General features: G+C 70.4%; 3 protein-coding genes across 3 annotated transcripts; 2 read left to right on the top strand and 1 right to left on the bottom strand.

Annotated features, from left to right (window-relative positions):
- Positions 1-439: 439 nt before the first annotated feature.
- On the bottom strand, positions 440-4,337 carry SGCA (sarcoglycan alpha). Its single transcript, XM_039564718.1, is given in 10 exon segments — positions 440-809; positions 1,522-1,548; positions 1,703-1,908; positions 1,974-2,136; positions 2,307-2,404; positions 2,406-2,506; positions 2,590-2,662; positions 2,740-2,879; positions 3,190-3,339; positions 3,873-4,337. Coding segments are annotated over 10 exon segments (1,182 nt in total). The 5' UTR covers positions 3,913-4,337; the 3' UTR covers positions 440-625.
- A 1,187-nt stretch (positions 4,338-5,524) lies between these two features.
- Positions 5,525-14,115, top strand: PPP1R9B (protein phosphatase 1 regulatory subunit 9B). Its single transcript, XM_039564503.1, is given in 11 exon segments — positions 5,525-6,727; positions 6,730-7,217; positions 9,215-9,347; positions 9,439-9,559; positions 9,670-9,774; positions 10,045-10,232; positions 10,235-10,416; positions 10,498-10,551; positions 10,754-10,983; positions 11,601-11,697; positions 12,996-14,115. Coding segments are annotated over 11 exon segments (2,451 nt in total). The 5' UTR covers positions 5,525-5,928; the 3' UTR covers positions 13,050-14,115.
- Positions 14,116-15,161: 1,046 nt separating this feature from the next.
- Positions 15,162-20,257, top strand: SAMD14 (sterile alpha motif domain containing 14). The gene is given in 15 exon segments (XM_039564576.1): positions 15,162-15,259; positions 16,254-16,305; positions 17,340-17,497; positions 17,686-17,776; positions 17,779-17,943; positions 18,015-18,102; positions 18,311-18,385; positions 18,464-18,477; positions 18,480-18,548; positions 18,551-18,613; positions 18,805-18,966; positions 18,969-19,012; positions 19,088-19,243; positions 19,641-19,781; positions 20,240-20,257. Coding segments are annotated over 14 exon segments (1,284 nt in total). The 5' UTR covers positions 15,162-15,259; positions 16,254-16,265.
- Positions 20,258-20,293: the final 36 nt, after the last annotated feature.

Here is a 20,293-nt window from a genome sequence, read left to right as displayed (position 1 = left end):
CAATGGCTCCCCTTGTTCCTGCGGGGCCCCCGCGCTTTCCTCTTCCCCACCTGGCGCCCGCCCGGGCCGGGGGGCTGTGAAAGGGCCTCTTTCTTCGGAGGGGCTGGGCTGGGGGACCCCTGGGGGGCGGGGAGGGGTCCGGGGGGCGCGGGGCGGGATGCCCGGGGCTGCGCGGAGCGTTCGGGGGCTCCGGGCGGGATCCTGCCGGCCGCGGACACCCAGGTGAGCCGGGGGCGGGTTGGGGGGGCCGCCGCGGGGTCTGGGAGTGTGTCCCCCCCTTTGTCCCAATCCCCGGCCCCATCCAGCTCCCCTGTTCCCCCACAGGGCTGGGGGGGCCACTCGGAGTCATCCCAGCCCTTACGGGGGTTTGATATGGTTGATAGGGGGTCGTGGCTGAGCACCCCAATCCCCACCCCGTAAATAAAGCAGCAAAGCCTCATTTCATCCCTAAAGAGTCAATTTATTCACCAAAATTCACCCCAAAGCGAGGATAGCCCAAATCCTCCGGGCAGAGCCCAGCCGGGCGGGCAACTCCTCCTGGCGCTGCCGGGGCTTTGTCCCCCCCAAAGCCACCCGGACACCCCTTTCCCAGCGCTGGGGCTGTCCCCGCGCCCCGGGGGTCCCCTCACTGCGGCAGCAGCGGGACGCGGGCCCCGTCGCGGGGGCCGGGCATGGGGTTGATGCGCTGGCCCGTGCGGACATTGAACATGGGCAGGGTGGACAGGGGCCGGGGCACGTCCCGGCTCCCGGCCATGAGGCGCAGCTCGCGCGTGTCCCCGTGGATGGAGCTGTGATGGACCAGCTGGATGCTGCGGGAGCAGGGGGGACGCGCCCTTAGGGGCCCCTTACTGGGGTTCGTGTCCCGTTGGTGGGGTCAGCAGAGCCACCGTTTGGGTTTGCGCCCCAAAACTGGGATCTTCGCCCCAAAATCAGGGGCTGCACCCCATCACCGGGGCCTGCTCCCCATCATTGGGGTCTGCTTACCCTTCAGTCGGGTCGGAATGCCGTTATTGGGGTCTGCACCCCGTTGTTGGGGTCTGCCCACCCATCAAAGGGGTCCTCCCACCCTTCATTGGGGTCTGAGCCCCAAAACTGAGGCCTGAACTCCATCACTGGGGTCTGTGTGTCGTTATTGGGGTCTGCTCCTCATCTTTGGGGTCTTCCCCCGCCCTCGGTGTCTCCCCCCATCCCCGGGGTCTCCCCGCTGCTGTTGGGTCCCTCAGAGGCTGTCACAGAAGTGAAGCAGCTCCTTGTGCGCCACCCCGTGTCTGAGGGGGGTTTGGGGGGCACTGAGGGCTGGGGAGGGCAGGAGGGGGCTGGGGGGACCCCTTTGGGGTGGGGGGACCTTTAGGCTCCGTGACAGCCCCAACGAGCCGATTGCTCCCCGTCCCCTTTTCCTGCCCATCCCTGTCCCCACGCTCGGCCATAACAAAGCCCCCCAAGCAGCCCCCCAAAGCAGCCCCCCCAAAGCAGCCCCCCCAAAGCAGCCCCCAGCACCCCCACAGCTCAACCAGGACTTACTCAGATGTCTGCAAGTCCCGTTTTTCCCTACAAAACAGAGCAAAAAGGGAAAAAACCCCATAATTATGGTGGGAAGGGCTCTCACCACCCCCGGCTTGTCCCGGGGTCACAAGGCCCGGGGAAGGGACACCCAGCCCGGGGTCCCCGTGCCCTGGCAGGCTGGGGGGACCCCCCGACTCACACTCCCTCCCTGCGGCAGCACATGAGGTGGCCCAGGAGCAGGCAGAGCAGCGCGGCCACCGCCAGCGGCACCAGCAGCGTCACCAGGAACCCGGGCAGCAGCTCCCGGGGGACAACCTCGGTGGGGGGCTCGAAACCCCCCCCGTCCTCCAGCACCCCGGACCCCCACAGCGGCCCCGGCGTCGTGGGGCTGGGCCAGACCTGCAGCTGCAGGGGAAGGGGGGTTTAGGAGGGGCTGGGGGGGTCGGGGCGTGGGGGCCACGGGGTCTCACCAGGGTGAGGTTGCACCAGCGGATGGAGAAGTGGGGGGCGAAGGTGTCGTAGCAGGAGGCGAGGGGACGCTGGCCCCGGTGACAGCGGGAGCGGCTCTGCGGGGACACGGCCGACGCCAGGCACGGCGAGAAGGGGCTGTGGGAGCCCACCTGGACGTACACCCTGCGGGGAGGTGACCCCAAAACCCAGCCACGGTGAGAAGACCCCACAGGAACCACCTTCGCCTCCACGCTTGACGTTGGTGGGCAGGGGCTGGAGGTGACCCCAGAACCCCCGCAGGGAGGCCGAGGGTGTGCCCGGGACCACCCCCAGCCCCCCAGCCCTGCCCGTACCCCTCCCGGCGCCCCTCGATGGGCAGCGGGACGCGGCCGCCGCGGTCCAGGGCAGAGGTGACGTTGATGATGTGCAGGTCCCCGCGCTCCCAGACCCCCGGCCGAGGCCTGCAGGAACATCTCCCGCGCCGCCTCCGGCAGCAGCTCCTCCACGTTCCTGTTCCCCACCAGGAACTCGGCCTGGAACAGGGCGTCCCCACCTGCGGGGACAGGTGGCACCCGTGGGGACATCCCGCGGCCGTCCCGGGGGAATTCTGGCTGGTTCGGGGCGCTCAGGCCGTACCTGGGGCGGGGGTGACGCTGATGAGGAGGCGCTGGGACACGGTGGCGAAGGTGTGACGGTTGTAGGCCAGCACCTGCAGGGACAGCGGAGACACCTGGGGTGGGCCACCCCTGCTCCTGGGTCACCCCAAAGGCTGCGGGGCGGCTGTACCTGGATGCTGTGGGTGCCCAGCTCGGGGGCCAGGGGGCAGCCGTACAGGAAGCCGGGCTGGCCGGGGTCCCGCTGGGCGAAGCGCAGCCACCGCGGCAGGTCCGGGTGGTCCCACAGGTGGGCTCGGAAGGTCACAGGGGCTGCGGGGACACGCGGGGGGTGGGAACGGACACCCCGCCCAGAAAGCCCAGCCCCGTCCAGCTGGTCCCCACAAGGGAATGGGGATCGTCCCTGGGGGTGCTGCTCCTGTTTTAGAGCTGTGACCCCAAAGGGAGGGGACCCCTCATGGGCAGTGCTGGGGGGACCCCAAATGGGTGGTGGGGGGGGGGGAATGGATGGATTGAGGGATGGATGGACAGACGGATGGACAGGCCAGCTGGGGTGATCCTGGTGGGGACCATTGGCCAGTGCCCCTGTTTAGCATCCCCAGGCCCCCATCCTGGCCCTCACCATCATCATCCTCGCTCCCTGGGAAGGTCTCCAGGAACAGCTCCCTCTCCAGCTCGTGCACGAAGATGGCTCCGGTCTCAGCGGAGAGGCGGAGGTCGGGGAGGACGTGGTGGTCGAGGACAGTGGCTTGGGACCCCCCCAGGGCCAGGGCTGTGGCCACACACGGGGCTGGAGCCGGGGCTGGGACCACGGCCCCTCCCTGCCTCAGTTTCCCCAGTGCCCAGAGACCCCGGGATGAGCCACAGGTGCCCACAGACCACCGGGACACCCAGAGGGGCAGGAACGTGTCCCTGCAGTGCCAGGTGTCCCCAGGCAGACGGGGAGGACATGTTTAGGAGGGGATGGGGACAGGGACAGGACTGGAATGGGAACAGGGATGAGACCAGGCCAGGCCTGGGGACAGACACAGGATGGGGACAAGGACAGGATGGGCCCAGCACCTTCCCTCGCCCTGGCCGTCACACGGAAGTCCCACTCATTGTCCCCCACCCTGTCCCAAACCGCGCTGGCACCCGGGACAGGGTGGCTTTTTTTAGCTCTGTCACGTCCCAGCCCCGTCCCCCCCCCACCCTCTCCCACCTGCACCCCCTGTGCCCACCCGACTCCGGGGTCCCCCTCCCCTCCCTGCTGGGGGTCCCCCAGGCCGGACCGTGTCCCCCGGGGGTGACAGGGCTGTCACTCGCCTGCCAGCACCCAGAGCCGGAGCAGCTCGGGGCCCTCCATGTTCCGGGGCCGGGAATGGGGCCAGCGCTGACTGACGGCGGCAGCAGGGCCGCCCGGGCTGGGGGGGCCCTCGGGGGGGTCCCACAGGAGACACCCCTCCACCGCCACCTCCTGTCACCGAGGCACCGAGCTCCGGGGCTGCCGAGGGGCTCCCGTGTCCCCCGGAGGGGTCCCGAGGTGTCCCAGGGTGGGCTTGTCCCAGTGCCCCCACTCAGGGGTAGCGGGGAGGCAGTGGGGGGACGCTTGGGGACACCTGGGGACATCTGAGGCCCCCCCCCGGCATGGCCACCAGCGGGACGGGAACACGCGTGTGCACAGCCGGGGGCGGCCACGGCGCTGCGTGGGGACAGTGACACGAGGGGAGGGCGGCTGGGACAGAGGGGGGTGGCAGCGACGGGGCCCTGCGGGGGGGCGATGGCAGCGGCGGAAGGGGAAGGGGAGGGGAGGGGGTGGTCGTGGGGGGCCGCCCCCCGTGTCGCGTCACGCCTCGTCACGCACAAAGGGCCGGGAGATGCCTTGGGTGACACGGGGAGGGGACAATCGCACCCAGCCGCAGGGTCCTGCTGCCCGTGCGCTCCCCACACTGGGGACAGGGGTGTCCCCACCCTGCCCCCCCCCCCCCCCGGCACAGCAGGGGCCCCCAACACGGCCACGGGGGGCGGGTCTGCCCCCCTCACCCTCAGGCACCCAGAGGGAAGACAAAAACCCCAAATAACCCCCCAAAATATCCCCAGAATATCCCCCGGCCGTGCAGAAAGCGGGGAGCAGCACCGTACCCCCCCCTCCGGCCCCCCCTGTCGCAGTGTCCCCTCCCGCCACCACGCAGCGGCAGTGGCAGTGGCAGGGGATGTGCTGCACCCCCGGGAGGGATTGAGGGGACAGGGCGTAAATGGGGTCCTGTGGGGACACCGCGGGACACCCGGAGTTTGGGGGGCTTTGGGTGTGGGGCGGTCCCGGGGAGGGGGAGCAGGGGACATGTGGATAAAACTGAGGGGACACAGGGACAGGAGCAGGGGGGAACACGGGGACAGACCCGGAAAGGGCACAGGGACAGGATGGGGGGGACGTGGGTACAAAGTGGGGGGCCACGGGGATAACGTGGAGGGATGTGGGTCCAAACTTGGGGGTGACATGGGGACAGGATGGGGGGACACGGGGACAGGATGGGGGGACACGGGTACAAATTCGGGGGGATATGAGGGAAGGATGGGGGATGATGTGGGGACAGGATGGGGGGGATGTAGGGACAGATCCAGGGGGGTGGGTACAAACCCGGGGGAAAAAAGGGAACACGGGGACAGAGCTGGGAGAGAGATGGGGACAGAACTGTTGGGGGGGGGGGGGGGGGGGGGGTGGAGATGGGGACAGAGCTCGGGGGCCACGGGAACAGAGCTGGGGGAACACAGGGGGACAGATCTGGGGACGGGGACATGGGGACAAGAGCTGGAGGGGGACGTGGGGCCAGAACTGGGGGGGGACACACGGGGACAGAACGGGGGACACACGGGGACAGAGCTGGGGGGTGGCACCAGCGGCCGAGCCGGCGGGGGGGCCCCACACTGCACAGCGCGGCTGCCGGGGGGGCCCCGCCGCAGGGAGGGGACCCCGGTGCGGGCGTGGGGAGGGGACCGCAGGGGACACGCGGGGGTCCCCATGGCCGGGCTGCGGCGGCGGCGGCGGCGCTGAGGCCGAAGCGCGGCTGAGGAAGAGGAAGAGCGAGCGCTGCTCAGACCCAGAGGGCTCTGCGGGCAGCGGGGCGGGCAGAGCGCGGCGGCGGCGGCGGCTCCATCACCGGCGCGCAGAAAGGGGAAGAGGAGGAGGAGGAGGGAGGAAGGAAGGAAGGCAGGAAGGAAGAAGCGCCGCGGCGGAGGGGCCCGCGGGATGGCCATGGCCTGACCGGGCCGGGGCAGCGCTGCCCCCCGGCACAGCCCCCCGGCACAGCCCCCCGCCCATGGCGCTGTAGCGGGGCCGGGGGCAGCGGCGGCGGTGGCGGCGAGCGATGCGGGCGCCGGGACCATGCTGAGGACCGAGGCCGGCGGGGCCGGGGGGTCCCCCTCGGCCGGGGGCGCGGCGGGGGCCGGGGGGCTGCGCAGCGCGTCCCCGCACCGGAACGCCTACGAGGCCACCATCCAGGCCCTGGCGCCCACAAAGGAGGCCGATGGCGAGGACGGCAAGAAGAGCCGCGGGAAGAAGTATGGCTCCAACGTGCATCGGATCAAGAACATGTTCCTGCAGATGGGGACGGCGCCCGGCCCCGAGGGCGCCTGCGACCTGGCCAAGGCCAAGGAGAAGCCGGTGCGCCTGTCCCTGCCCCGCGCCGGCAGCCTCGGCGACGCCGTGGACCAGGGCAGCCTCCTCAAGCTGGGCACCAGCGTCTCGGAGCGCGTCAGCCGCTTCGACTCCAAGCCTGACAAACCCTTCTCCAAGCTGCAGGAGACCCGCAAGATCTTCGAGAGGAGCCCGCAGGAGAAGGCCACCACCACCAAGCTGCTGCTGCGCAAGGAACGCGCCGGCTTCCAGGACCGCAAGCTGGACGTGGTGGTGAGGTTCAATGGCAGCACCGAGTCCCTGGACAAGCTGGACGCCGATGCCGTGTCACCCACCGTGAGCCAGCTCAGCGCCGTCTTCGAGAAGGCCGACCTGAGGAACAACCTGCACAAGGCGCAGGGCAGGGCGGCCGTGCCGCTCAACGCCAAGGTGGTGGCCAAGCGGCCGAGGGTCTTCGCGCCTGGCACCGAGGCCGCACGCCCGGGCGATGGCCACACCACCCCGGCCCGTGCCCGGCCACCGGACGAGGAGAAGGCGGCGGGAAGAGCGGGCGGCCGGCGGAGAAGGAGGCGGCGGCCGCGCCGAGGGTGCAGGAGGTCTGCAAGATCAAGCCCGTGGAGGTGGAGGAGAGCGGAGAGGGCGAGGAGGACGAAGAGGAGGAGGAGGCGGCGGTGGCGGGTGAAGCGGTGCCTGCGCCCCAGCCGGCCAAAGGGGACGAGGGTCCGGCGGCCGCAGCCCCCCGGCTGGACGGGGGCTCGGGGGTGGCCGCGGGCGAGGAGGGCGTCAAGGGCGAGCGGGCGGAGGAGGGCGATGGCTCCGAGGAGGCCAAGAAGGAGGACTTCTCCGAGGCGGACCTGGTGGACATAAGTGCCTACAGCGGGCTCGGGGAGGACTCGGGGGGCAGCGGGCTGGAGGAGGAGGACGAGGCCGAAGGGCTGTACGAGCCTGAGTCGGGCTGTGTAGAGATCCCGGGGCTGTCCGAGGAAGAGGAGCCCGTCCCCAACCGCAAGATCCAGTTCAGCACGGCCCCCATCCAGGTGAGACTGGCGGGGCATGGGGCGGCTGGGGAGGGAGGGAGGGCAGCTGGGTGAGGGGTACCAGGGTGAGGGGCAGCTCAGACTGGGGCATGTGACCCCACAAAATCACCCCTTTGACGGGGACAGAAAAGGGGGCTGGGGCTCTGTGTCCCCATCCCCCTGGGACATGGAATCCTGCCTGTCCCTGTCCCTGTCCCTGTGCTGGGGGAAGCAGGGCCTGGGCCTGGTTGATGAGCTGGTTGATGAAGGGCCATGCCTGGGCATGGGGGGTCCCCCCTAAATGAGGGACCCCCAGGGCCGGTGTGATGGGGACAGGTGGCACCGGGACCCTCTGGGGTGGGCCAGACACAGCACACGCTGCCAGCCCCCTGCGGTGCCCAGGCCGGGCCAAAACCGCTCGATATTTTGGGTGGGGATGCCCGAAATACCCCGGTGTGAGGTGCTGGGGGCCGGGGCTGGGCCACCCTCGGTCCTGGGCATCCCTCGGGCCCGGGGCTCCTCCCAGCCCGGGGGTCCCTGGGGACAAGGTGGCGATGGGGGCGATGTGCCCCCCCCGTGTGCCCAACGCGGTGCCCAGGACGGTTTCGGGAAGTGGAGGCAGAGGAGGAAGGGGAGGAAGGGGAGGAAGGAAGGGGAAGTGCCTCGGCAGCGTGGCCGGGTGGGCGGCAGCACCCCCCGCTCCCGGCAGGGATCCTGCGGGGTTCGGGGTCTGCACCCGGGATGGGAGGGGGGGATAAAGGGGCCGTGCAGCTATTTTGGGGTGTTCCCTCCCGCTCGGATCCCCCCGACCGCAGGAGCAGCGGTTGCTTTGTGCCGGGGCCGGGTTATTTTTAGAGCCCGGCCTATATTCTGGCTCTGAGTCAGAGCGGGTGGGTGGCCCCACCTGGGACGGGGACAGCCACCGCCGTGGCCCGGCCGGGGGACAGTGGTGGCCGTGTGCTGGGGGGCTGCGCGCCGGGGGGAGCCGTGGTCCCGTGGGATCCGGCCAGCCCGGCCCTGGGAAAGGTGCCCTGGCCGTGGAGGGGTTTTTAGGGTGCTCTGCTCACCCTATGGATGGGTTTTTTGGGGTGCTCTGCTCACCCCAAAGCCTTTCAGCATGGGGGAGAGGGGCCACCAGAGGGGGTGGGTGGGGTGGGCACCCAGGTGTCCGAGCACCCCAGACCCCTGCCCGGGTGATGCTGAGCCCCCCAAACCCGCTGGGGGAGTGGGGACATTGGGGACCCCCGCCCAGCCCAGCACTGAGGACACAGCCCGGCCCCTTCCCCTGGAACCCACTCCAGGCCCCCCACACATCCCAAATCCCCCAGGACATGGGGACAGGGTGGGGGGCACAGCAGGATGAGTAGGGAACCCCACAGCCCCCCAGGGACTTCTTGTGGACAGGGGACATTGGTGTGTCCCCCGCCCTGCTCCTCCCTGTCACCCCTGGGTGCCACTCGAGTGGGTCCTGCCCGTCCGTGGGTGTCACTGGGCTTTGTCCCCTGACACTCATCCCTAATGCCCTTTGTGGCCAGGCTTTATCCCCGTGTGTTATCCCTAATCCACTCGCTCCGGTGGCACCGCGGGGCCGGGGCCCCTCCAGGGACATCTGCCAGGCCCAGCCAGCCCCTCCCCGGCAGCCCCCAGGGAGAGGGACGTGGCACCAGCCTGGGGACAGCGGCCTGGTGGCACATCCCAGCTCGGCCAGGGAGGGTTTAGGGGTGCCCCACAACGGGGGTCAGCATCCCCAGGGATTTGAGGTGCCCCATCTTTCTCTTTATCCTTCCTTCCTTCCTTCCTTCCTTCCTTCCTTCCTTCCTTCCTTCCTTCCTTCCAGGCACTGTGCCCTCTCCCAGAACCATCCTCAACCCCTTTGTCCTCCCCCAGCTCCCCCTCGCTCCATGTTCCATGATTTGGGATGGGGATTCTCCGGTGCCTCGTGGGCTCAGTCCCAGCCCAGTATTCCCGGGGGGTTCCTGTGGGGTTTGCCCCTGGCTGAGCCCTCCCTCATCCCCCAGGTGTTCAGCACTTACTCCAACGAGGATTACGACCGCCGCAATGAGGACGTGGATCCCATGGCGGCCTCGGCCGAGTACGAGCTGGAGAAGCGCGTGGAGAGGCTCGACCTCTTCCCCGTGGAGCTGGAGAAAGGTGGGTCCTGCCCCCAAACCACCCCCGGAGCCCTGCGGGGCATCACCCTGGAGGTGCCACCCCGCCAGGACACGGCTCTGTGTCCCCGCAGACTCCGAAGGGCTCGGGATCAGCATCATCGGGATGGGCGCAGGGGCCGACATGGGCCTGGAGAAGCTGGGAATCTTCGTCAAGACAGTGACGGAAGGGGGGGCAGCCCACCGGGACGGCAGGTACGGCCGGGAGCAGCCTCCGGTGTGGCTGGGGCTGGCCTGGGAGCTGCCAGGGGCTCCGGGTGTGCCCCGGAGCTGGTGAGGGGCCGTGACGGTGTCCTTGTCCCCAGGATCCAGGTGAACGACCTGATCGTGGAGGTGGATGGCACCAGCCTGGTGGGGGTCACGCAGAGCTTCGCCGCCTCCGTGCTCAGGAACACCAAGGGCCGTGTCCGGTACGAGCTGGGGCTTGGGCGGAATTTGGGGAGCCCCGAGACACCCCCAGTCCGTGCTGAGCCCCCTGGGGATCCCTGCCCCACAGCCTGTCCCCAGAGCCCCCCATCTCTCCCCAAAGTGCCACCCTGGTGCTCCCCAAAGTGCCCCCAATTCATCCCCAGCCCCCGCAGCACCCCTTAAACCCACCGCTGCTGGGAGCACTGCAGGCACGTCCCCTGGCTGTGCCTCCTGGGTGCCCCCCGTGCCCCCTGACCCGCGGTGCCCCCCAGGTTCCTGATCGGGCGGGAGAAGCCGGGCGAGCAGAGCGAGGTGGCGCAGCTGATCCAGCAGACGCTGGAGCAGGAGCGGTGGCAGCGGGAGATGATGGAGCAGCGCTACACCCAGTACACCGAGGACGACGAGGAGGTGAGGGGACAGCGCCAGCCGGGAGGGGACACGGGGCTGGGGCAGCACCCGCAGGTGCCAACCCCGCCCCGTGCCCACCGCAGACCGGGGAATACGCCACGGACGAGGAGGAGGAGATGAGCCCCATGTTCCCCAGTGGGGAGATGGCCATCGAGGTGTTTGAGCTGGCCGAGAACGAGGACACGCTGTCCCCCGTGGAGATGGACCCCGAGAAGCTGGTGCACAAGTTCAAGGAGGTGAGGAGGGGCTGGGGGAGGGCAGGGGGTGCCCGCCCGGGGGGCTGTGCCCACCCCGTGCCCACCCTGGCTCTCCCACAGCTCCAGATCAAACACGCCGTGACCGAGGCTGAGATCCAGCAGCTCAAGAGGAAGGTGAGGGGGGGTCCCGGCTGCCTGGGGGTGGGGGGACACCCTGACAGCTGCCCTGGTACCCCGAATGTCCTTCTCCAGCTGCCCTGCACGGGCCATTCCACGCCCTCCTGCCTGTCACCTGGCTGTGCCATGCTGTGCCATGCCATATCCCATCCCTGTTCCCTGTCTGTGCCACACCCCGTGGTGACACCCCTGTTCCCAGCTGCAGTGCCTGGAGCAGGAGAAGGCACGCTGGAGGGCCGAGAAGGCCCAGCTGGAGCAGAGCGTGGAGGAGAACAAGGAGCGCATGGAGAAGCTCGAGGGCTACTGGATGGAGGCGCAGAACCTGTGCCAGGCCGTGGACGAGCACCTCAAGGAGACCCAGGCCCAGTACCAGACCCTGGAGCGCAAGTACAGCAAGGCCAAGAGGCTCATCAAGGAGTACCAGCAGAAGTGAGGGCAGCTCCCAGTGTCCCCTTGGGAAGGGACCTGTCCCCAGGGTGTCCCATCCCCTGGGCAGCCCCTGTCCCTGTCCCCGTGGTGTGGAACCCTTTGAGGGGCTCTGACCCCTCTGTCCCCTGGGCACGGACCCTCCTTTGGGCAGGGACACATCCCTGCAGTGCCAAATCCAGCCTGGGCACCCTCTGGCATTGGCCCTGGACCTTCCCTGGGTGTGGGCTCATCCCTGGGGAGCCGGCTCCGTCCTGGGAAGGGACCTTCCCCTGGACTCAGACCCGTCCCTGGGGCACCAAACCCTTCTGGGCACCCTCTGCCCATCAGCAGGGACCTTCCCCTGGGCAGGGACCATCACCTCCCCCTTGACCTGGATCCATCAAGGCCAGGTCGGACGGGGCCTGGAGCACCCTGGGACAGGGAAGGAGCTTTAAGCTCCTTCCAACCCAAACCATTCCCTGGTTCCGTGATCCGCGGGGCACCAGCTCCTTCCTGAGCACGGCCCATTCTCTGGGAGAGCCCCGCCGAGCGGGCTCCTGCCCTGACACCCAGCCCCGGGGTCCCCGGGATGTCCCCTGGCTGCGGGGACGTGCAGCCACCCCTGCGGGTCCCCACAGGGAGATCGAGTTCCTGAAGAAGGAGACGGCGCAGCGGCGGGTGCTGGAGGAGTCGGAGCTGGCGCACAAGGAGGAGATGGAGAAGCTGCAGGAGAAGGTGGGCACGGGGCGCCGGGACGCGGGATGTCCCTGAGCCCCCCGCCCGCCCGGCCCGGCCCGGCCCGGCCCCGCCCCGCCGCTCCGCCGCGCCAGCGATGGACCCCGGGGATCTGCTCGGCCGCCGGACCCCGGAGCTGTGCGGGCACTGGCTCCCTCCGGACTGAGCCGCGGATCCCACGCCGGATCGTGGGAGATCTGCTCCCACCGGACCCTGCTCCCGCCGCCGGATCGCCCGGGATCTGCTCGGGATCTGCTCGGGCACCCCAAGCCTCCTCCCGGCCCTGGATCCCGCTCTGGATTGCAGTGGATCCGCCCGGGGTCCTGCTGTGGGGCCTGACATCCCCTAACGGAGCGAGAAAATCTCCCGGGGCAGCGGATCCCGGCCGCGCGCGGGGGATCCGCGGGGATCCCGGTGACCGGCGCCAGGCGGGGTCCGGCGCGCTCCCGTCGGGATCCCATGCTGGTCATGCTGGATCCCCCAACGGGCCCCAGGATTCCGCGCCAGCCCCAGCGTGGGGCCGGGGCCGTGCGGGGGCACAGCGGGTCCCCCGGGGTCACCGGATCCCAAAGGATCCCACCCAGGGGGTCACAGGGGAGGGGCCGGCCCTGCCCGGCCGGGGGGCACCAGGGCACAGCGGGGAGGTCCCCAACACCCAGCAGAGCCCCCCCCATACAGCCACCTCCATCACCCCCAAAATGTCCCCTGGCATCCCACAGAGACTCACCCAGCACCTGCCTGCAGCCCCCTCCCCATCCCAGCCCATCCCTGTGCCCCCCTGTGTGCCCCCCAGTCACCCCTGTGTCCCCTGTTGTGCCCCCCCAGTCACCCCTGTGTCCCAGTCACCCCTGTGTCCCCCTGTGCCCCACAGTCACCCCTGTGTCCCCTGTGTGCCCCCCAGTCACCCCTGTGTGCCCCCTGTGCCCGCAGTCACCGCTGTGCCCCCCGTGTGCCCCCCCCAGTCACCCCTGTGTCCCCTGTGTGCCCCCCACGTGTCCCTCAGTCACCCCTGTCCCCCACCCCCGTCTCTGTGCCCCTTCCCTGTGTTCCCAGCCCCCCGTGTCCCGTCTGTCCCTCCTGTCCCCCCTGTGCCACCCCCGGTCTCCCCCATGTCCTGCCCCCCTTGTCCCGTCTGTCCCCCCCGTCCTGTCCCCCCATCTCCGTGTCCCCATCGCTGTGTCCTCACCCCGTGTCCACTGGTCCATCTCACGTTCCCACCCGTGTCCCCGTGTCCCCCCCCGCCCCGGTGTGTCCCCCCCGGCCCCCCCGCTGAGACCTGTCCCTTTGCTGTTTTTCAGATCTCCGAACTGGAGGCCAAGCTGCAGACTTTGAAAAATTCCAACCCGACCTAAACCACCCTCAAACCGCAGCGATTCCGGGCTGGGGGGGCCCCTCTTCCCCCACCCCCCCCCCGGCCCTGCCCCTCCCCTTCCCCAGCCCTCCCCCAGCGGGGAGGGGGCGAGACCCCGCCAAGGCCTCCTGGTGCCCCCCACTCCCCCCACGGGGGCACAGACAGCGGGGAGGCTCGCGGAGGGGGGGTCCGGGGGGGACACCCCGCGTTCGTGTCTGTGTCCAGTGTGAGTCTCGTGGTGACGTGATGGACCCGCGGGGGGGGCGCCCGCCCCCCCCAGGCCTCCCCCTCCCCCCGACGTGACCCCCCCGGCCCCGGACACAGCTGGCACCTGGTTGGACGCTGGGGGGGACACACAGGACAATGTCCCCCCCACCCCAAATGTGAGCCATACTGGGGAGCGGAGGGGGGGACAATGGGAGCCCCCCCAGACCCAGCTCCTCTTGGGACTCACTGGAGCGCGGCCGGGGGGGCCCGGTGGCCTTTGCCCCCCCACAGACTCGCCCCCAGCCCCACGTCGTGGTGATCCTCCCGCGACCATCGCCATGGGGGAGGGACCCCGACTGTCCCCCCCTCCCCCTCAGTGCCACCGTCGCCGGGCAGGGGGGCCCCTGAGCCTTTGCCAACCCCCGCAGCGGGACGGGGGGGCACCAGCCCCACTGCCCCCCCCGGGAATGGGGGGCTGCCCGGCACCCCTCTGTGGGGACACCCCGGTGCCCCCCCGCCTCCCACTGCCCCCCCTGAGCCCGGGGCTTTCGCCTTCCCTGGGCGGGGGGGGACACGCGGGGTCCCCTCTGGGGTGGGGGCGATGCTCCCACCCTCCACCTGTAAATACCCCCCCCCCCCAAAATCACAGCATTTCTCTGGGGCTGGGACACCCCCCCCCCCACCTCCGGCCACCCCCAGCCGGCCCGGGGGGTCCGCCCTCTCGGCCCGGGGGGAACCCCTTTATTTTTCATTTCTATTTTGCCCCCCCCGCCCCCGAGTCTCCGACAGTAACTGGATGTGGGGGCAACTGGGAAGCCAGAGCTGGTTATACTGGGAAGGGGAGGCGGGGGGGCGCGCGGGGCGGGGGGCGGGGCGCGGGGCTGGGGGGTCCGACTGGATTGGAGCCACTCGGGGAGGGGGGAGGGGGATATTAAGGGGGGTCCGGGGGGCGCGGGCCCCGGGGGGGGCCGGGGTTATTTAATCTCACACGTGTACCTGTGGGTGTATATACTATATATAATGTACCTATGTATGCACCGCGCCCGCTCTGCAGCGCCCGCCGCGCCCCCGCCCCACGAACGCGGCCCCCCCGCCCCATTAACGCGGCCTCGGCCTCCCCCCCCCCGCCTCCTTCTGCCGGCGGATGGGCCGGGGGGCACTGGGGGGCACTGGGAAGGGTCGGGGGGGGGGAATAGGGAGGACTGGGAGTCATTTGGGGTCACGGCGAGAGGTGTGGGGGGCACTGGGGAGGATGGGGGGCACTGGGGAGGATGGGGGTACTGGGGAGGATGGGGGTACTGGGGAGGATGGGGTTACTGGGAAGGCTGGGGGGCACTGGGGAGGATGTGGGTACTGGGAGGATTGGCCAGGATGGAGAGGACTGGGGGAGCACGGGGGGGACTGGGGAGGATGGGGGGAATAGGGAGGGCTGGGAGCGATTTGGGGTCGTGGGGAGAAGTGGGCAGGATGGGGGACACTGGGTGGGCTGGGAGGGTTGGGAAGGGCTGGAGGGCACTGGCGGAAATGGGCAGGGCTGGGGGGGCACTGGGAGGAGCCGCTGGGCTGGTGGGCACTGGGCAGGGTGGGGCCGCGGTGACGAGCGGGTGTCCCCGGTGTGCCGGTGCCCGGCGTGCCCGTGTCCCGCCGGTCGCTGTCCCTTCAGCACCCCCCGCGTGTCCCTCCGTGCCCGGTGTCCCCGTACCCTCGGTGCCCCCCGGCGCTGTCCGTTCAGCACCCCCGCGTGTGTTCGCTGTCCCTCGGTGTCCCCGTGTCCCCCCCCCCCCCGTGTCCGTTCAGCACCGGGCTCGCTCCGGGCGGGGCAGACCCCGCCCCCGCCGCCCCCGCCGTTTCCGGGTTCCTGTGCCCCCCCGCGGCCCCCGGCCCGGCGGGGCGGCCCGGCCCGGCTCGGCAGCGCCCTCCGCTCCCACCGGCCCGGCTCGACCCCGGCCCGGCCCGGCCCGGCGGGAGGCGACCGGGGGCGATCAGGATGCCCGAGGAGCGCGGGTGAGTGGGGGGGGGGGCGGGCAGGGCGTCACCCCCAGACAGCGGCCGCGGTACAGCCCCGCTACAGCCCCGCTACAGCCCCAATCCCGGTACAGCCCCGCTACAGCCCCAATCCCGGTACAGCCCCAATCCCGGTACAGCCCCGCTACAGCCCCAATCCCGGTACAGCCCCGCTACAGCCCCGCTACAGCCCCAATCCCGGTACAGCCCCGCTACAGCCCCAATCCCGGTACAGCCCCAATCCCGGTACAGCCCCGCTACAGCCCCAATCCCGGTACAGCCCCGGCCCGGTACAGCCCCGCTACAGCCCCAGTACAGCCCCAATCCCGGTACAGCCCCGCTACAGCCTCGGTACAGCCTCGGTACAGCCCCAATCCCGGTACAGCCCCGGCCCCGCTACAGCCTCGCTCCAGCCCCGGTACAGCCTCGGTACAGCCCCAATCCCGGTACAGCCCCGGCCCCGCTACAGCCTCGCTACAGCCCCAGTACAGCCCCAATCCCGCTACAGCCGCGCTACAGCCCCGGTACAGCCCCAATCCCGCTACAGCCCCGGCCCCGCTACAGCCCCAATCCCGTACAGCCCCGGCCCCCGGTACAGCCCCGGTACAACCCAGCTACAGCCCCAATCCCGGTACAGCTCCGGTACAGCCTCGGTAGAGCATCTCCGGTAGTGCCCCTCCCCCGGGACAGCCCCATCCCCTCGGTTCGATATTCCCGGTACAGACTCATTCCCGATCAGCGTTCCCGGTACAGCGTTCCCGGTACAGCCCCACCCCGGGTACACCATTCCCGCTCCAGCACCGCCGCCGGTACCGGCCCCTCCCGACGCTGCCCCCGCCCTCCCCCCCAGGACTCCCCGACCACCGGGGGGCGGGGGGGGTTTAACCCCTTCCCGGCTGCTCTGCAAAGAGGGTCCCCAGCCCCCGCCACCGCGGGACACCGGGAGGCACAGAGGGGCTGCTCCCTCCTCCCTGAGTGTCCCCTCTGTCCCCAGCCCTGTCCCACCATGTCGGTCTCCAAGCTGCAGGACACGGACGAGGTTTTTGGTGAGTTCCTGGGGGGGCCCTGGGGCGCAGAACCCCCCGTGGGGTGCGGAGGGTGCAGAGCCACCCGTGGGTCCCCACCCACCCTCAGTGTCCTCCTGTGTTGAGGGTGGGACCCCGAGCTGGGCTTGGGGACAATGTGTGCTTGGGGACACAGGGACGAGCATGGGAAGGGGGACGTGGGGACACGCACGGGGATGCAGAGGTGACAAGGACATGGGGACACGTCCAGGGCACACAGGAATGGGGACACAGGCACAGGGGTGTGCGTGGGGTGACTGGGACCTGGGGACACAGCGGGGGACATGGCCCAGAGCCACCCCTCGGGCGGGGTTGGGGTACAGGGGTCAGAGCAGGGTGGGGATACTGGGGGGATCCCAGTGGGACCTGGGCAAAGTGTGTCCCTCCTGGGTGACAGGGACACTCCGTCCTCAGGGTCACCCCACTCTTCTGTCCCCATGCCAGGGCATCTCTTTGAACACTTCTCTCTGTCCCCCTGTCCCGCCCCACTGGGGTGCCCCATCCATGTCCCCAATGCTCCCCTCTCCCTGTCCCCCCTCCTGTCTCCCTGGGATCCCCCACTTGCCCTTTGACTCTCCTGCCCTGTCCCTGTCCCTACTGTCCCTCTGTCCCTGCTCTGTCCCCTCTCCACCGGGCTGGCCTTCCCTGACCGTCTGTCCACTGCCTGTGATGCTTCCCTGTGCCCTTCTCCCTGCTCATCCCTCCCTCCATCTCCCATCCCTCCATCCATCTGTCCATCCATCCATCCATCCTTCCTATCCATCCTTCCATCCATCTCTCCCTTGTATCTCCTTGTTCCCACCTCTCCATTTGTCCATCTCTCTCCTCTTCCCTGTCCCTCCATCCATCCCTCCATCCATCCCCATCTCCCTCCTTGTCCATCCCTCTGTCCATCTCCACATCCCTGCTCTCTCCCCGTCCATCCCATCCCATCCCATCCCATCCCATCCCATCCCATCCCATCCCGGTGTCCGTCTGTCCGTCTCTCTCTGCCCCGGTGTCTCTTTCACTCCCAGATTTTACCGCTGTGGTTCCAGAGACGCCGCGCTTGGACAGCAGCCTGCACAAGGCCCGCGCCCGGCTCCTGGCCCGCGGCCGCCGCCAGCGGCCCTCGCGCTCCCGCCTGCGCGACAGCGCCAGCTCCACCGAGGGGGACGAGGGGCCCGAGGCCGCGGTGAGACGAGGGGGACACCGGGGACACCGGGGGTGGCACTGGGGGATGCCAAGGCTGGGGGGGTCACAGGGATTGGGGACCCCAGGGATGGGGTTGGGGGATGCCATGTTTGGGGACAGGGATGGGGGTCCATGGGACAGCCCCGGGGGGCTGCAGGGGTCTGACCCCCCCTGCCCATGTCCCCGCAGGGCACTGAGGGCGAGGGCAGCCCCCCGGCCCCCTCGCCCTTCTCCCGCACCGACGGCTTCTCCTTCGAGCCAGGGGTGGCACGGCCGGGCCTGGGGGACCCCCGGCCCCCACACCCCCCCTCAGCCGCTACCGGCCCCTCACCAACACCCCGTCCCAGGAGGGGCTGTCGGGCCCCCCTGCGCCCCAGTCCTGCCCCAGCTCCGACAGCTCCCCCGGCTTCGCTCATCGCGACCCCCGGCCCCGGCAGCACAGCGAAGGTGAGACCCCCCGAGCCCCCGGGGACACCTGTGGGGGACAGTGGGTGACAGCCCCGGTCCCACCCCCGCAGATGACAGCCGGGACATGAGCCCCCCCGAGCCCGCCAGCCCGACCGTGGGGCTCGATAAGAAAACGCGGAGGAAGTTCCTGGATTTGGGGTGAGAGCCTGCCCTGGGCGGGGGAGGAGGGATGGGAGGGGATGGAGGGGGGGATGGATGGAGGGATGGAGAAGTGCAACGGAAAGATGGGAGAATAGATGGAGAGACAGGGGGAAGGTAGAGGCACGGATGGATGGATGGATGGACAGACGGATGGATGGAAGAGGTCCTGGTGCCCCAGTCTTCAGGTCACCACCCCTGTCCCCAGGGTCACCCTGCGCCGAGCGTCCTCCGTGAAGAGCCGCAAGGAGAAGAGCAGCAACCGCCTGTCCATGGGCAGCAGGTGAGGGGCCCCCCAGCCCCCGGGACAGGGGGACAGCCCGGGGACAGCCGCCATGCCCTGACACTGCCCTGTCCCCAGGGAGGCGGCGGAGGGGCCGGCCGCCCCTCGGGGTCGCCGTTCCTGCCCTTCTCCTGGTTCTCGGACAGCGCCAGGGGCTGCGGCTCCCCGGCTCCGCGTCCCCCGCGGGCTCCCCCCGGCACGAGGGGCTCAGCCCCGCCAAATCCCAGGGTGAGCGCCGGGGACGGGGGGCCCTGTAGGGAGTTCAGGGGTTCTGAGAGAGGAGGTGACAGCAGCTCTGGGAACAGGGGACAAAGCCCCATAGGGTCAGGTAACAACAGGGAGTGGACTCGAAGCCCCCCCGTAGGGTCCGGGTGGCTCTGTGGGGGTGTCAAAGCCCTGGGGGGCCGGGGTGGCTTTAGGGGGATCATCGTTCCGAGGGGTCTGGCAGCCCAGCTGCAATGGGGTACTGTGGGGTGGCTCTGGGGGGCCGCTGTGGGTCCAGCCCCTCCCGCTGCCCCAGGACTCGACGCTGAGCGAGGATTCGCCGCCGTCCAGCGCCAGCCCCCACCTGCCCGGCTCCCCAAGTGCTCGTACCCCTACCACACCCTGTCCCAGTCCTCGGACGAGGTGAGGGGGGCGCGGGGGGCGCGGTTGTCCCCACCCCAGGAGCCCCGGGGACCCCCGGCTGACCCCTGTGTCCAGCTGCTGGAGGAGCCGCCGGGCGCGGCCGCGGGCTGGACGTGCGGCCAGGTGGGCCAGTGGCTGCAGAGCCTGGGCCTGGAGCGCTACGTGCGGGACTTCTCGGCTCACGGCGTGGACGGGCCCCGCCTGCTGCACCTCGACGGGGCCAAGCTCAAGGTGCGGGGCCGGGGGGCTCCAGGGGCCCCAAAAGATGGAGGGCGAGAGGATCTGGGTGCTCCAGTGGGGGATTCCATGGGGCAGGAAGGTCTGGGAAGGTTCGGGGTACCCCAGAGGGGTATTCCATGGGGCAGGAAGGTCTGGCAGGGCTCGGGGTACCCCAGAGGGGTATTCCATGGGTACCCAAACCCCCTTGTCCGAGCCGGCGGCTCCATGGGGCAGGAGGCTCCGGGGATCCCAAGAACGGGCGGGCGGTTCTGGGAACCCCAGGGAGCTGCTGCTGTGCAGGGGGGTCCCTGGGGGGCTGCCCGCGAGGCCGGGCAGGGCAGAGGGGGTCCGGGGGGCTCCGGGGAGGGTCCGGGGAGGGTCCGCCGTGGCCCAGCCCGCGGTGCCGCAGGCGCTGGGCGTGGGCAGCTCCCAGGACCGCGCGGTGCTGAAGCGGCGGCTGGGAGGAGCTGAACGGGGGGACCCCGCACCCCCTCCCCACCCACAGCCCCCCGAACACCCCCGGGGACACCTCGGGACACGCCCGCCCCCGGTGTCCGGGACAGCCGGGGGACACGGGGCGCGGCCGAGGGACAGCGGGCCGGGCGGGGCCGCGCCTGGAGCAGCCCCTGCGCCCCCCCCAGCTCCAGCCGGCCCCTCCCCGCCCGCCCCGGGCCCCTTTTCCGGATGCAAAGGGCACTGGGGACACCCCCACCTCGCCCTGTCACCCCCGCCCGCCACCGCCCCCCGAGGGGGTCCCAGCAGCCCCCACCCCCACCCCGGCATTCCCTGGCACGGGGGGGACCGACCCCCCCCCCACACACGGGCACCCCCAAACCTGGGGCGGGGAGTGAACCCCGCCCCCCCCCCAGCCCCCCGAGCCCCGAACGCGGCCCCCCAGAGGCCACCCCAGGAAATAAAAGGGTATCAAGGGCCAGTGCAAAGCGGAGTGACCAGTGTGGCCTCACTGGGGGGGCACGGAGCAACTCCCCAGGCCCCCCGTGCCCCCAGGTGCCACCCCGGGACTGAGCCCTCAGCCAGGATGGGGTACCCCAGGCCTGGATG

This window comes from Corvus cornix, chromosome 23 (assembly GCF_000738735.6).
Source record: "Corvus cornix cornix isolate S_Up_H32 chromosome 23, ASM73873v5, whole genome shotgun sequence".
NCBI classification, from domain to species: Eukaryota; Metazoa; Chordata; class Aves; order Passeriformes; family Corvidae; genus Corvus; species Corvus cornix.
Note: the sequence above shows the minus strand (reverse complement) of the source record. Positions and strands in the feature narration are given on the sequence as shown.